Genomic DNA, 14,872 nt, shown 5'->3' with positions numbered 1-14,872 from the left:
CAGCTAGTCTTTGTACTCATCTACGTTTGGCTCTCAAGACAGTGCAAATAGACGTTGGAAGTTTGAAGCAGCACTTTGGGCTTTTAATGCGATGGCAAGTAGATACCTGCCCACCAGCCTTGCCACCAAAGGCCGCGAAGCCTCCACCAGGCCCCACCGAAGGCCATACCTGCCTCATGAGCTCCTCTTGACGCATCCTAATTCTCTCTCTCTCCATCTGGATCCTCTGAAGCCGAAGTTTCTGCTGCTGCTGCTGCTGCGTGGTCAGCGCGTTGGGCATACTCATGAGCCCTGCTGGGGGGTTCTGAGGAGGGTGACTCTGCTGGCTCAGGGAACTGGATGCCATCTGCTGCTGGTGCTGGTGATTCATCACTACAGGAGGCAAGAACAGGCGGGTTAACGACCAGGGACCACAGCACCTTATCAAAAGGAGATCATCAGAATGCTTTGCGCTTTACACTATAGATTCCTGAGATTCCTTCCAAAGCACTTTCCTGTTAATCATTACTGTTGAAGTAATTATTACCTTAATTCAATGCATGGAGGCTCAGATACTGGCCCTTCTCCTGGCTCACCTAGTCGTGGCTTTTGTGCCCTGTGAAAAACCTGATTTCACACCTTGCCTGTGTTCTAGATTACATTTTAAACCTTTCAGAGAACAGAGTGGTCGTAAGTAAATTCCACACAAGTTGACACAGCATAAAAGCTAATTTCACCAGGACGTCCGGGGGTGTGTATGCACGGTCTCAGATAAACTGCATGCTTATGGCAGGGCTAAGGAGGGCATGTGATCATTGATAGGTGGTGGGTAGAAAATAATACTTAGGATGGATGAGTGAATTGACGAGTGACATGTAAAACATAGCACCTAGATCAGGGACCTACACAAAAGCAGGACGCCATTCACGCTTTGTTAAAAGAGGGTGCCCCAAAGAAATTATTTAGTGAGAAATTATTAGTGAATAATTAGAGAATCATTTAGTGAGAATTATTGTGAGAAAGAAATGATATAAACATGCTAACAGCGTTTGTGATTGGATAAAGCCACAAGAAGTGTTTGAAACTTTTTACGGATTTTCTATTTGTCTGCATTTACCGACATTTAAAATTTTGGCATGCAGTACTTCACTTTAGAAAAAAAAAATTTGTAATCCTTTAATAAATTCTATAATTGGTGTCTCCCCACACCACCGCCCCCCCCCCCCCCGCCAAAAAATGCATCTTAAAAAGTGCTAGCTTTCCTCCAAACAGTTTACCAGTCAAATCTGCTTAACTTCTGCCTGGGTAATATCCTACAATAAAGAAAACCATGCTTTTCAGTCTATTTGCTCCTAGGTCAGGGCCAAAGGCAACAATGTGTAATTTTATATACTTACTTCATTTCTGAGGGAAAAAAACGTTCAATTTTTGCTATATTTGGTATCATTACCTTTAAAAGATAAAATTATTGGCATACTTTACTTAAAGTTCAAAGTAAAATATTTCAGATCATCAGTTTGTTATGGATATTACAAGGGAACATATTTTATAACTAAACTTTCTTAGATGAATTTTAAATTAGCCTAATCAACTATGTATTAAGTGAATGTGTAGAAAACACACACACACACACATTGAAAAGAAAGTACCAGGAAACCCTCCTACACTGTTTGTAGGAATGTAAATTGGTATAACCACTATGCAGAACAGTACGGAGGTTCCTTAAAAAACTAAAAATAGAACTACCATATCAGCCAGCAATCCCACTCCTGGCCATATATCTGAACAAAACCATAACTTGAAAAGATACGTGCACACCAATGTTCACTGCAGCACTATTTGCAATAGCCAAGACAGGGAAGCAACCTAAATGTCCGTGGACAGAGGAACAGGTAAAGAAGATGTGGTACATATATACAATGGACTATTACTCAGCCATAAAAAAGAATGAAATAATGCCATTTGCAGCAACATGGATGGACCTAGAGATTATCATACTAAGTGAAGTAAGTCAGACAAAGACAAATATCATATAATATCACTCATGTGGAATCTAATTTTAAAAAATGTTATAAATGAACTTAGTTACAAAACAGCAACAGACTCACAGACTTAGAAAACAAATTTATGGTTACGAAAGGGGAAACGTAGCGGGGAGGCATAAATTAGGAGTTTGGGATTAACATACACACACTATTATATATAAAATAGAGAATCAACAAGGACCTACTGTGTAACACAGGGAACTCTACTCAATATTCTGTAATGACCTATATGGGAAAAGAATCTGAAAAAGAATGAATATATGTATAACTGAATCACTATGCTGTACACCTGAAACCAACACAACGTTGTAAATCAACTCTACGCCAGTAAAATTTTAAAAAAGAAAAGAAAATACCAACACTGAAGATTTTCTGTAGAAGAACTGGTTTCCTTAAGGAAGAATTAATTCCATGACAGGAACTTCCTCTGGATGGGAGTAGAGGTGGGGTAAAAATACTTTTTTTTTTGAAATTTACTTATAACTCACTCAAGTCTTTATCCCATTCCCACTGTGTGCTGGGCACTGGGTTTGTAGTTGAATAAACAGCTCCTGCCTTCACAGGAACTCACAAGGAACGTGTGAAGAAATGAGGTGGGTTTTTATGCTTGGCCGTGGAGCGCTAGAATGTTAGGCTTTGTAAGGACTCCTGGAAAGCATCTAGTCCAGCCTTTTATTTTGTGAAACCCAGGGAGGTGAGGGGCGTGCTCTGCTTAGAAACGGGCGGAACCAGGGCCACAGTTGAACCCCCAACACTCCGTCCACCTGCCCTTTCAACTGTCCTTGGCCGCCCTCTGCCACACCTGAAACTGAAGACCAGGAACGATCACTGAAACTGAGGCAACCCCGCTACACACGGTTTCCCTTCAGTTGATCGCAAGGAAGCACCACTTAAACAGCAGACCCTCAAAGCACTCAAAACAGGGCCCTGGGACAAAGGTTGCTCAGGTTACAATTAGGAAGGGCTCAAGGAAGGTTTGGACAGATGTACAACTCTGCTCAATCCCAGGGAAGTCACTCGAGGCAAGGTAAGATACTGGAGTATTCTGCCCAAACAGTTTGGGCTTCACTTCCCGAATCAAGCCCACCACCAAGAACTCTCATTTCTTGGCACCGTCCCTGGCACACAGGGAAACTCAGTAAACGATGGGATGAATGACTGAAACCAGCTGGGCATTCCTTATGTTCTCAGTTTGAGAACAGAAAAAAAGCACAGCTGTGATCAATGCCAAAATAACTGAAATAAGTACGCCATTTCTACAGCTTGTTGGAGCGTAATCACAATCTCTATTTGAAGGCCTGGGTGGGAGGGTCAGGGATGGGGCACACACTGTGTCATCGGGGAAAAGTTCTCTTAAATACCAATTCAAGTAAGACAAAGTCCAGATATCCAGAAGGGTTTAATTCATAAGACCTCCTTCAGGCCAGGAGAAGGACGCTTAGATGGAAGAATAGTGATTATCTCCAGGCACAGTCGTTTCTGAACCTTCTGAAAAAGTATGCTCCTATTTTTCTGATGTAACTACTATAGACAAAAAAAAAAAAAAAAAAAAAACCAAATTGTGTCTATAAGAGAAATGTGTAAATTGACTATTTCCAATATCAGAAATCCCCAGGTTAGGAAAAAAGCTTAAAAATGTTAAATTTTTTTGTTAACCGTTCAGAGGTTATGTTCATTTTTATAACTCAGGTTCTTTGAAAAATATTAAAACCGGCTCAAGTCTGGTACTTACTGACATGACAAATCAGACCCATCTGCCGTAACTTGGGAAGACAGCATTGTCAGTCTACTCACACAGGATTCTGTTACTCCATTCCACACACTGTCCAGATACTGCTTGGCAGGTTTTATTGATGTCTGCCTCCTTATCTGGGGGAGTCTAAGACTTGGAGAAGATCTCTTCCAAAACCACACCCTTGCGAGCCTTTGAAACACCAGCCCTTACGGCGACCATCCATTGGGAAGGCATGGTGGACATGCTGCTTTCTCCCAGTTAATTTAGATTTGATCCTTCAGACTACACTCAGACTAAACATCTCCAGCTATTAACTGTAGTGACTGGAAAAGAGTAGAACTTAGCCAGTGGCTTTGTTTTCAAAATAAAGCACACCCACCAACGGAGAAGTCTATATGAGAATATTCACCATAGTATTGTCCATAACAGCAAAAGACCAAAAACAGTGTCCACCAATAAGAGATCATGATGCATTCATTCAGAGGAATTCTATGTGGCTATTCTGAAGAATAAAGAAGCTCTGTAGGTCCTTCTATGGAACAATCTCTAAGAAACAATGTTTAGAAGAGGGAAGAAAAAAAAATCCAAGGAAAAGAAATGCATGTAAGAGCATGCCACTATTTGTAACTAGAAAAATGGAGGCAGTGGGCATTCATATCATATCAATACATATACAGCAAATCTCTCTAGGAAAATACACAAGAGTGGGTGCCTCTGGAGAGGAAACGGGGTGTCAAGGTTGGGAGGAGATCTTCCTTTTCCTCTTCTGCACTGTTTGAAGTTTTTCTGTGTGCATTTATTATTTATGTAAAACATAAAAATGTGAAAGTAAAAAACAGAAAACAAAAGCACGGTCATGGCTCCCCTGGTGGTTTAGTGGTTGAGAGTCCGCCTGCCGATGCAGGGGACACGGGTTCGTGCCCCAGTCCGGGAAGATCCCATATGCCGTGGAGCGGCTGGGCCCGTGAGCCATGGCCACTAAGCCTACGCGTCCGGAGCCTGTGCTCCGCAACGGGAGAGGCCCACGTACCGCAATAAATAAATAAATAAATAAATAAAGCACGGTCATGTATGCATCAAATATGCAAAATATTTTCTTGGTGGACTGAAAGGAGGTAACCCCCAAATTATTTGAAAAAAAACGAATAAGGCTTAAAATATAGTCAAGATCCTCAAAACTAAGAGCCTGCCTGGTGCAACTTCTTGTGAAGGTGAGGAAACAATACCCAGAGAAACAGTGAATTTGGTCAAAATCATAAAATGGTCCAGGGCCTAGAAGCCAGGTGTCCTGCCTGACTCAACCCAGGTGCCCATGATTCCACCTGTCACTCTGTTCCCTCTAGTCATTTCATTTCAGACTGTTTTTGAATCTTTTATTAGGTTGAATCTCATGAACTTCACCGATGGTTGAGGTTCTAGCTACTCGAAGACAAAGAGGAAACAGAGGCCCAAGACAGAGACAAACAGAGAGGAGGTCCTCAGGAGAGCACAGGAAGGAAAACATCTAGACTTGCAATGAACAAAATACTCCTTGGGATAATATTCCATAACATTTTAGGGAGAGAATAGTTCAGTTTAAAAAAAAAAAAAAAAAGAAAGAAAAGCAGCAGAGTATCTCAAATGCAGTATCTGAGGCCAAACCAGTTAAGGGCAGACTGCCACTAAATGCCTCAAAAAGGCTAAAGACCTAGTCAAGTTCTAGACTTTTGCCAGTCCCCACAGAAAGGAATAACCCAAACAGAAGATTTCTCCATTGAAGCAGGAATGTATCAAAACTAAAGCAGGAAAAAAAAAAACTAAAGCAGAGACTTCTTTTTTTTTTCCTTCCAAGAGAGTCAGAATTTAAATTGAAACCCACATGTATCTTTTTCATTCTTTTCATCTCCTTTTCCTTTCTCTCTTTTTTTTTCTTTCTTCTTTGATAATTGGCTTTCTCTTCTGTGTTTGGCAATCGAACATAACCAAGCTCTACAGATATGTAACCAGAAACATTTCACTGCTATTATTCCATATAAAAGAAAACACCAAGAAAAACAAAACTCCACAGCATCTGAGATATGAACACTCTTTTGATTTAATGATTGTATCCTTGGTGAAGTAAACGGTCAACATGGGAATGGGGTGTGCAGAGGGGGTGACTACCCAGACTCTCTGTTTAATGCTGCCCAGGACGCTGATGCACCCTCTGACCTGCTCCAGCAAACACACTTGGTCACGTCTACAAAGCCCCACAAGTAGGCTTGAGGCCAGGAAGGTCCCTGGACTCAGTTCTAAGCCTACACATCATTTGTTGTATAAGAAGCAGACGTGGAAAAGGTGAAGGCTTCACTCCTGAACTTTTGCCTTTTGCAGCAGCAGGGACAGAGAGCGACAGCTCACAGACAAAGTGTTTGGGCAGCTTCCCCAAGCCAGGAGCTGCAGACGAGGAGGGAGGCCAGGGAATCAGGTTGTCCAGCGGGCCTCCTGGAATGTTTGACAAATGTCTTTCTGGCCTCGGAGAGGTTCAGTGGCTTGCTTTTCTGTGTCCTGGGCTTGCTTTCCTTGTTTTTAAAATAGGCTATGGTTACACACACATACACACACACACACACACACACACACACACACACACACACACAAAATGCCAAATGAAGAAAACAAAACCACAAGATTAGGCTCAACTACAAAACCTGTCACGGGCCTGCATGGGGCTGGCTCTGAGCAGATTATGGAAAGGACAACCAGCTTGCCAATGGCTAGAAGCCACACCTAAGCCCTAGAAAGACACAGAAATTACTTTATTCCCTTCAAATCCTTCTCCCTGATGCACATGTGAATCTGGGGAGGGCAGAGAGGAATACCTTTTGCTAGTTATCCACTGTTGTTCAAGATACAAAGTAACAGAAAAACAAAACGAAACAAAATGCAGGGAAAGCGGGGGTTGTAAGAGACTGCCAGAGTATCTGCTGAAACTCTCCATCAGCAAATGTTGATTTAACAGGAAAATCTCAAAGATGGTTTAATTTGTACTCCAGTTTTCGCGGGTGGTAAACAGAATCTTGCTAAATGAACTTCAGTTCCACATATTCAAAGTAACCTTTTAGTTTAGTTTTGGGGTTTCTTTCTTTCTTTCTTTCTTTTTTTACACGCTTCTACGATAAATCATCAAGCATTCCAAAGAACCCTTCTAACATCATCCCTTGAGCGTGAGAAGAGCTTTGAAGAGGCTGACTTTTTGTGAAAACCTGGTTGCAGTGTCCTCAAAGTAGACAAACACGCAACATTCGAATACTGGACGCACCTTGGGTAATACACTTGATTCGGGATGTGGGAAACTTCCTCCTCCCATTTGGAACAGGTGTTTAATTCACCTTGACGTTTGGGCTAATACGTTTATATAAATTGCATCAGAAACACATTCCAGAAACCTAAACACCCATGAGAGGGCAACACAAGCTCTCCTGCATCATGGACTGTTAACAACGGGAAGCTTGACGATCACTCCATTCTCTGTCCCTGCTCTACAAATGCTGAAACGGGTCTGTCACAGTGAGTGACCAGTTGTCCTAAGTTTGACTAACGGGTTTCCTGGGACACGGGACCTTCAGGGCTAAATCCAGGAGAGTCCCAGGCAAATGGGATTGGTTGGTCACCCTAAGCCTGTGAATGTCCGTGTCCCCAGAGCTAACTCATGGCAGTAGAACCCAAGTTTCCTATTTCCACGCTAATGTGTTTCCTTACAAAGAGAACCAGCGCCCGTATGAAATAACCGTCTGATATTTAGAATGACAGTCAGGCTGCCCAGATTAGCTCTCAGTGTGTCCTCCATGGGTTACAACTAGCTGCCTGTCCTTTTGTACCCATACAACTTGGTAATTGGAGAGGGAATATGACGCCTGCACTTACTCTGTAACTTTTTAAGGAAATCAAGCACTATTTATGACATTGCATTGCACCACTTGTAAACATGTACTTGGTTAAGGCTGAAAGTCAGGAAATCTTTCCTGTTGGATTCTGGGTTGGGCTATACACACAGAACAGAAGCTCTTTTAAGAAACACTGAAGCGTTTTCTTCCTGTGATTTGAACTCTCACTTTCCTGGGGGCTGGATTTGTGCTCTTTATAAATAAGACCTAGGAAGGAGCCAAGTCTGCCTCTGCCCCTTGGAACCAACCCCAATGATACGGATGTTCCTTATAAACATAGAACACAAATAATTTAGTGCATTTCAAACCTGACTTGCTGATGCATACAGTAGGCACTAAATACATTCTCCCTGAACTAAACTTCAGGGTTTATGGGTCAGAAATTGGTGTATGATATCAGTTCATTTGTAAGAAGGTGATCAGCATAGACTTTTCTAATTTAAAAGAAACATAATATGAAGAAAACTCAGAATAAACTGGAAATCCCTCCCCACCACACACACAGACACAACTCTTTCTCTTGAGGATGCGTTTTAATCACTGCTCCCCTAATCTTACAAGTGAATATTTAATGAATACTAGACTTTTGTGGCTGCTTTCCCTTTACTTCCAGAACATAGTTCCCTGTTCAGGACCCATTGCATTTTGCTCTGTTTTATCATTAGTGGTTTACAAACCCCACCACACTCATCACAGCTGGGGCCATGTATTTACACTACTTTGAAGCGTCACCATAGAAGTTCAGGCTGGAAGGGGCTCAGTCCATTTCGACCAGGGTTCTCAAGTCTTCTTTTTAGCAGCAGGATCTTTCTCCAGAGCCTGATATATGGCATGAGGCAGAGACACCCCACATGGGCAGGGGCTCATTCACAACACGCCTGGGGCCTGTGCTGGTGCCAGTGAGCGCTTAAATGGCAGCCCTTTTGACTCTCTTCTCTAAATTTTCTTGGTCTGGCTTTCACTGTGCTTTCCCTACAGGCGTTTCCCAACTCTTGTGTCAAAATATTAAACAAAGTTTTAAAATATGTTGAACAGACACAGCTCTTGGAGACTGAATACTAACTAAGCTTAGCTTCTGCTCACATGCCCCTGAAACCCTGGCATGGGGCCTTGGGACACAATTTAAAACCACTGACTTAAGCCAATTCACTCATTTTTGAAATGAAGAAACTTGGAAGGTTAAGTGACTCAGCACAAATCACAGGCATAGACTGTGACAAACCTAGGAAGCCCAGGGAATGTGCTGGAATGCATGGCTGGCATGGGAGGCATTGACCACCAATCACTGCCCTGTCCTGCGATCCAAAAATATTTACTGAGTGAAATTTGGTGACAAGGATTGAGGAGTTTCCTTTTCCCTATTTCATGAAAAGGTCTAATGCAGACTAATTTAATTAACTTATTTACTTATAAAATGATGAAATCAACACGGATCACATGTTACAATGACACCCTGCGCGATCTGGTTTTACAGAGAATGGTATAGGGCTTTCTTCTTCAGTCCTTAGGAAAAAAAAAAAAAAGACAAAATCAGATAACTTTGAAGAGTTACATTTCATAATTCAGGAAGGTTTCAAGGAGAAGAGGTGCTGCCATCAGGCAATACTAGCCCTTCTGGTCACAGCGGCTTTGGGGAAGTAATGATATGCAACGCACAGAAGCCAAAACAGGTGTAAATCGTATCTGACATATATGCAGACCCAGCCACACCAAGCTTCAAAAATATTTCAGCAGCAAGAGTGTCTGGGTGCAGCTGCGGGTCTTTTCCTCTCTGTTTATGGGCCGTACATGGCTTAACTCATGTGAACTGGCCAATGTCAGGTGTCACGCAGCCCTGTCTGATGGAAAACACATGTCTACGGAGGTCGAAAAGAAAAACCCAGCCTCAGTCCAGCCTGGACTCAGTCACGATACAATGAAGGGGGGGAAAAGGGCTGCAGACACGTCTCTCGCCCTTCTTGCGCCTCTCTCAGCTCCTGCTAACAATGAGTCGCTTGTTTCTCTTATTTCCCAGAAACAGTATTAGCCGTCCAACAAGGTCAGCAAAAAAAAAAAAAAAAAAAAAAAGGCAGCCTTTCACTTCAGGGTGCATTCGGTTCCAAAAATCTGTAAAGTATTAAACCAAGAAGCTGCACCATCCCAACTTCACACTGAGCCCTTTATTCCAATTCTGGGTGAGAATAGCTATAAGGAAATTTCTCAGCTGGCTCAGTTGATAAGGCATAGAGTTCTGGGGTCCCTGTGCATTCAGCCACACTTTCTCGGCTTCAAACCTTAAAATCATTTCCAGTGCCCCCAAAACTGAACAGGTGGACCTTAGGTTTTCCAGATGCCCCCAGCTGGTCTGGTTTTAGACTTGTAACCCAAGCTGCATTTACTTCACAAGAAACCCTGAATTGTTAGCACCAGCACACGATTTTCCTACTTGCTCTCCTGTCTGCCCATCCAAACAGTAATCTAGTCAACAAACCAGGGTGCGAGTATTCAGGCAACTCTGCTCTCTTAGGTATAAAGATGGAAATGCCTGTGACCTAGGTTTTTATGTTTTCCTAGCAAATGCATCATCTACGATGTATATTTTATTGGCATTTAAAGGATTACAACATCGGTTTTCATGGTTTTGACAGATCCAGGACAAGCTAGAAATAAAAAGAAATCACATCTTTCTGGCATGTTCATTTATCTGGGTCCTTCTGCTGTAAAGAAACCATATTTCTTCTACCTAAAGCAGCACCAGAGTGTGCTACTCAGATTCCATGTGATTTCTGGGATATCTCAAGATTTATCAAAAGTGGCCAGGAAGGAAGCACATCTATGAAGGCAGTGAATTTAGGCAAATAAGGACCTAACTCGGAAAAAAGGAAATTGGGTGTTTCACTGTGCCGCTTCACAAAGTTATCTTTGTGTCTTTGAATTTAATTCCATGGCCTGGCAACAGCAGCAAAACCAAAACTTTTCTTGTTTTATTATCTTCAGACAATAGGTATACTTTTATCCCAGCAGGAAATGGAAACTCTGATTCATGCATTTATTTTCATTAGTCAGGAGAGAGTTTATCATAGCTTTTTATTGGTTAGCTTTCCTGAATGATTTTAAAACTACTCCAGGTGCAAAGTGTGGCAACCCAAGCTTAACAACAGAAAATGAATCCGCAGCTGCGTTCCACAAGAAGCGAGAAGTTGCCAGTGTGGGCTGCTGGTTCTTAATCTGTTTTCTTTTTATCACGTGCCATTTTAGTAAACATCTTTATTATTAAAAGAGCTCATACAACAGACGCTCCAAGAGGTAAGTCAAAGGATTTGAACGATTTATGAAAGAGAACATGTATTTACTAATCAAACATGGAAAAATTATCAGCTTCACAAGGAATCATAGAAATGCAAATTAAGGAGCCATTCTTCAGCAATCAAATTAGCAGAAATAATACAGTAAAGGTGATGTGGGTGTTTTGCATCCAGCCATGAGTACTCAGGAAAAAAAAACAAAACAAAACAAGAATTTAACCGGGGGTAGCAGGATTAAGAAATCTGCTAAAATTATTTGTCAAGTTTTGGGACTTTGTGCTTATATGCATGTACCCCTAGATCTTATAGGATTTCTAGTGACCCCAAAAGGCTAATTACCTTTGAAATGAAAATGTATCAAAATACTAATAGTGGTGGTGCTCGGATGGTAAGCCTATGCATGATTTTTTTCTTTCCGGTGTTCCAAGTTTCATTTAAATATTCACTCACCAAATATCTGCTGAGCCCCGTGCAGGTGCAAGGCCCTGTTTCTAGGTGCTAGAGATACTGATGAATATGGCTCACCACAGCCATGATGCCCCACAGGCCCTGGCCCTTCAGGAGATTATAGTCTAGTGGGGAGACACAATAGCAAATATATGGTATAATTCTAATGATAAGGGCTTTGAACAAACAAATGCAGAACTATCTGAGACCGGCATTCCTTCTGTGCCTGAGGAGGTAATGTGTGATCTAAAAACATCTGGATGAAGTGCAGAAATCAGGGTGGGGGGCATACTAGGCTGAGGGAGAACAAGTGCAAAGGTCCTGAGGTGGGAAGGGGCCTGACCTGTAGGCTTGGAGTACTTGAGCAAAACAGGGTGGCCCGTGTGGCTGAGGGGCACAGAGGGAGAGGCAGGGGCCAGGGCCTATGGGGCATCATGGCTGTGGTGAGCACTACAGTTAGCCTCTGTTCCAAAGTGATAGAAATCTCCTTCGGGCTACGACATGAGAAACTGTCAGAGTATTTCATATACTATGGTGAAATAAAAAATTCCGAAGAAATCAACAGATGGAGAAGTTAGGGATCTGTGTCTCTGAGCTGTTGTCCCTCAGCCCTGTGAGGTCGTTCAGAGTCATCTTTGGGCAAGAAAAGAATAAGTTCTGCGGTGGAGGTAAGGAGAGGTAGAAACCAAAACAGCTCTGCTCTTTAAACACTTTCAAAAGGCGATTCTGGTCCCAAGCCAAACAAAAACAAAAACCGACGCCTCTAAATTTCATTTGTCAGGATGTGCCAAGGGGGCCCTGTTCTTAAAAATGGAAACAAAACGAAACACACACCAACAACAAAAAGCTACAACTCTGGATTTTCTGAATTGTATGCCCGAGTCCAGCTGGTACGCGGGGTAGCCTTGTGGTCTGCAGCCGTTCCTGGCTGGTTCTCTGAGATGATGCCACAACCTAGGGTCAAGGAAGGGTAGAGAAAACCTCTCTCTAGAACTCCGGGTATTCACAGTTGGGAGACTTTTTGAGGACTGCTAGATCGCAGTGTCTAGATCACGTATGGGGAATTAGCAGGAGAACTCCCCCTTCGGCCTCTATACCTGGAAAAGCTTTGCTTCTCCTCCACACCCGGCAAGCCTTTCCCTGACGGATGCTTTGACTCCTGTAACTGAACATATCTCGTCCTCCAAGCACGAGCCCCCCCAAGTCTCAGAATCAAACCTGCAGGCACCTCTAGCAACCACACGAGGCCTGCAGTATGCGTTTTTCTCCCTGGATTTATTATTTTCTCAGCCACAGTCTTCTACCCCAACTTAAGTCAATTATTTATATGTATACTTTTTTTTTTTTTTTTTTTTTTGCCACACCACGCGGTATGGGGGATCTTAGTTCCCCAACCAGGGATCAAACCCACGCCCCCTGCATTGGAAGTGCAGAGTCTTAACCGCTGGTCCACCAGGGAAGTCCCTATATGTAGACTTCTGAATTAAGTGTGTGGGAAGAGGCAAGAGTAGAATCAACAGATGGAAGCGTCACAGTTTCATTTCAAAGCTCTATCTCTCTATATACAGCTACACCAGTATAGCATTTTTTAAAATTTTATATTGGAGTATATTAGATTAACAATGTTGTATTTTCAGGTGTACAGCAAAGTGAGTCAGTTGTACATATACATGTATCTATTCGTTTTCAAATTCTTTTCCCATTTAGGTTGTTACATAATATTGAGTGCCCTGTGCTATAGAGTAGGTCCTGATTGGTTATCCATTTTAAATACAGCAGTGTATACATGTCAATCCCAAACTCCTAATACTAGGGAAGCCCCTAGTATTATTTATGAATTAAATAGTGGTCTGTGAAGCCTAAGTGACCACGCTAGATATGGCATTTTCTCATCATCCAGAGGACGGAAAAGAGTTTACATGACCTGAGGCCACATCTTACAGAGTCCTGGTGGACCAAAACGTTTTTCCTCTTATTGCACTGTCTTTGTGGAGCACACTCATGAGAGGAGCCAGCTGACCCAAGAAACTCCTCCCATACCACCCATTCTAGGACAAACTGGCATCACATGCCTCCTGACAGGATGCAGCGAGAAGAATACAACATCACTTCTGTGGTACTCCTATAACCTAAACCTAAACCAGGAGGAAACACCAGACAAAGCCAAATTAAAATCAATCTTCAAAATAACCGGCCCATACTCTTCAAAAGTGTCAAGGTCCAGAAACACGAGGGCTGAGGAATCATTCTAGGTAAAAAGAGATTAGGGAGACAGGACAATTAAATGCAATGCATGACCTTCAATAGATCCTGGATCAGAAACCAGAAAGGCCATAAAGGGCATTAGTGTGGGGACTTTCCTGGTGGCGCAGTGGTTAAGACTCCGCGCTCCCAATGCAGGGGTCCTGGGTTCGATCCCTGGTCTGGGAACTAGATCCCACATGCATGCCACAACTAAGGAGCCGGTGAGCTGCAACTAAGGAGCCCACCTGTTGCAACTAAGACCTGATGCAACCAAATAAATAAATAAATATTTAGGGGGGAAAAAAGGACATTATTGTGGCAAATGAAATTTCAAATATTGACTGTGGATTAGACAACAGTATTGTACCAATGTTGAATTTTGTGATTTTCATACCATACAGGCATACCTCAGAGATATTGAGGGTTCGTTTCCAGACCACTGCAAAAAAGCAAGGCATACAAATTTTTTTGGTTTCACAGTGCATATAAAAGTTATGCTTTTGGGGCTTCCCTGGTGGCGCAGTGGTGGAGAGTCCGCCTGCCAATGCAGGGGACACGGGTTCGTGCCCTGGTCCGGGAGGATCCCACATGCCACGGAGCGGCTGGGCCCGTGAGCCGTGGCCGCTGGGCCTGCGTGTCCGGAGCCAGTGCTCCGCAGCGGGAGGGGTCACAACAGTGAGAGGCCCGTGTACCGCAAAAAAAAAAAAGTTATGCTTATACTATACTGTAGTCTATTAAGTTTATTATATATACACACACACAAATAGACAATATATATAATGCAATGGCATTATGTCTAAAAAAAGTACATACCTTAATTAAAAGGTACTTTATTGTTAAAACATGCTAACCCTCATCTGAGCCTTTAGTGAGTCAATCTGTTGGCATTAGTAATCAAAGTACACTGATCACAGATCACAATAACAAATATAATAATAATGAAAATGTTTGAAATATTGCACGAATTCCCAAAATGTGACACAGAGACACAGTGAACAAATGCTGCTGGGAAAATGGTGCTGATAGATTTGTGTGATGCAAGGTTGCCACAAACCTTCAATTTGTAAAAAAATGCAGGATCTGTGAAGCACAAAAGTGAGGCCCAGTTAATATGAGGTATTCCTGTACTCTGCTTAAGTAAGAACACATCCTTTTAGAAAATATGATCTGAAGTATTTACAGGGAAAAGGGCATTACATCTCCAACTTAGTCCTGAAGAGTTCAGGAAAAAAA

General features: G+C 42.4%; 1 protein-coding gene across 1 annotated transcript in view; it reads right to left on the bottom strand.

The window, feature by feature from the left end:
- The window catches only part of WWTR1 (WW domain containing transcription regulator 1), a 132,133-nt gene that overhangs the window by 24,873 nt on the left and 92,388 nt on the right, over nt 1-14,872 (bottom strand). Inside the window, exon 4 of the mRNA XM_082654954.1 lies at nt 170-372. Coding sequence (XP_082511080.1) covers nt 170-372 — 203 coding nt within the window. The remainder of the gene's footprint in view (nt 1-169; nt 373-14,872) is intronic.

This window comes from Grampus griseus (genome assembly GCF_964374135.1).
Source record: "Grampus griseus genome assembly, chromosome: 5".
NCBI lineage: Eukaryota > Metazoa > Chordata > Mammalia > Artiodactyla > Delphinidae > Grampus > Grampus griseus.
The sequence above is the reverse complement of the archived record's forward strand: the minus strand, read 5'-3'. Positions and strand labels throughout refer to the sequence as shown.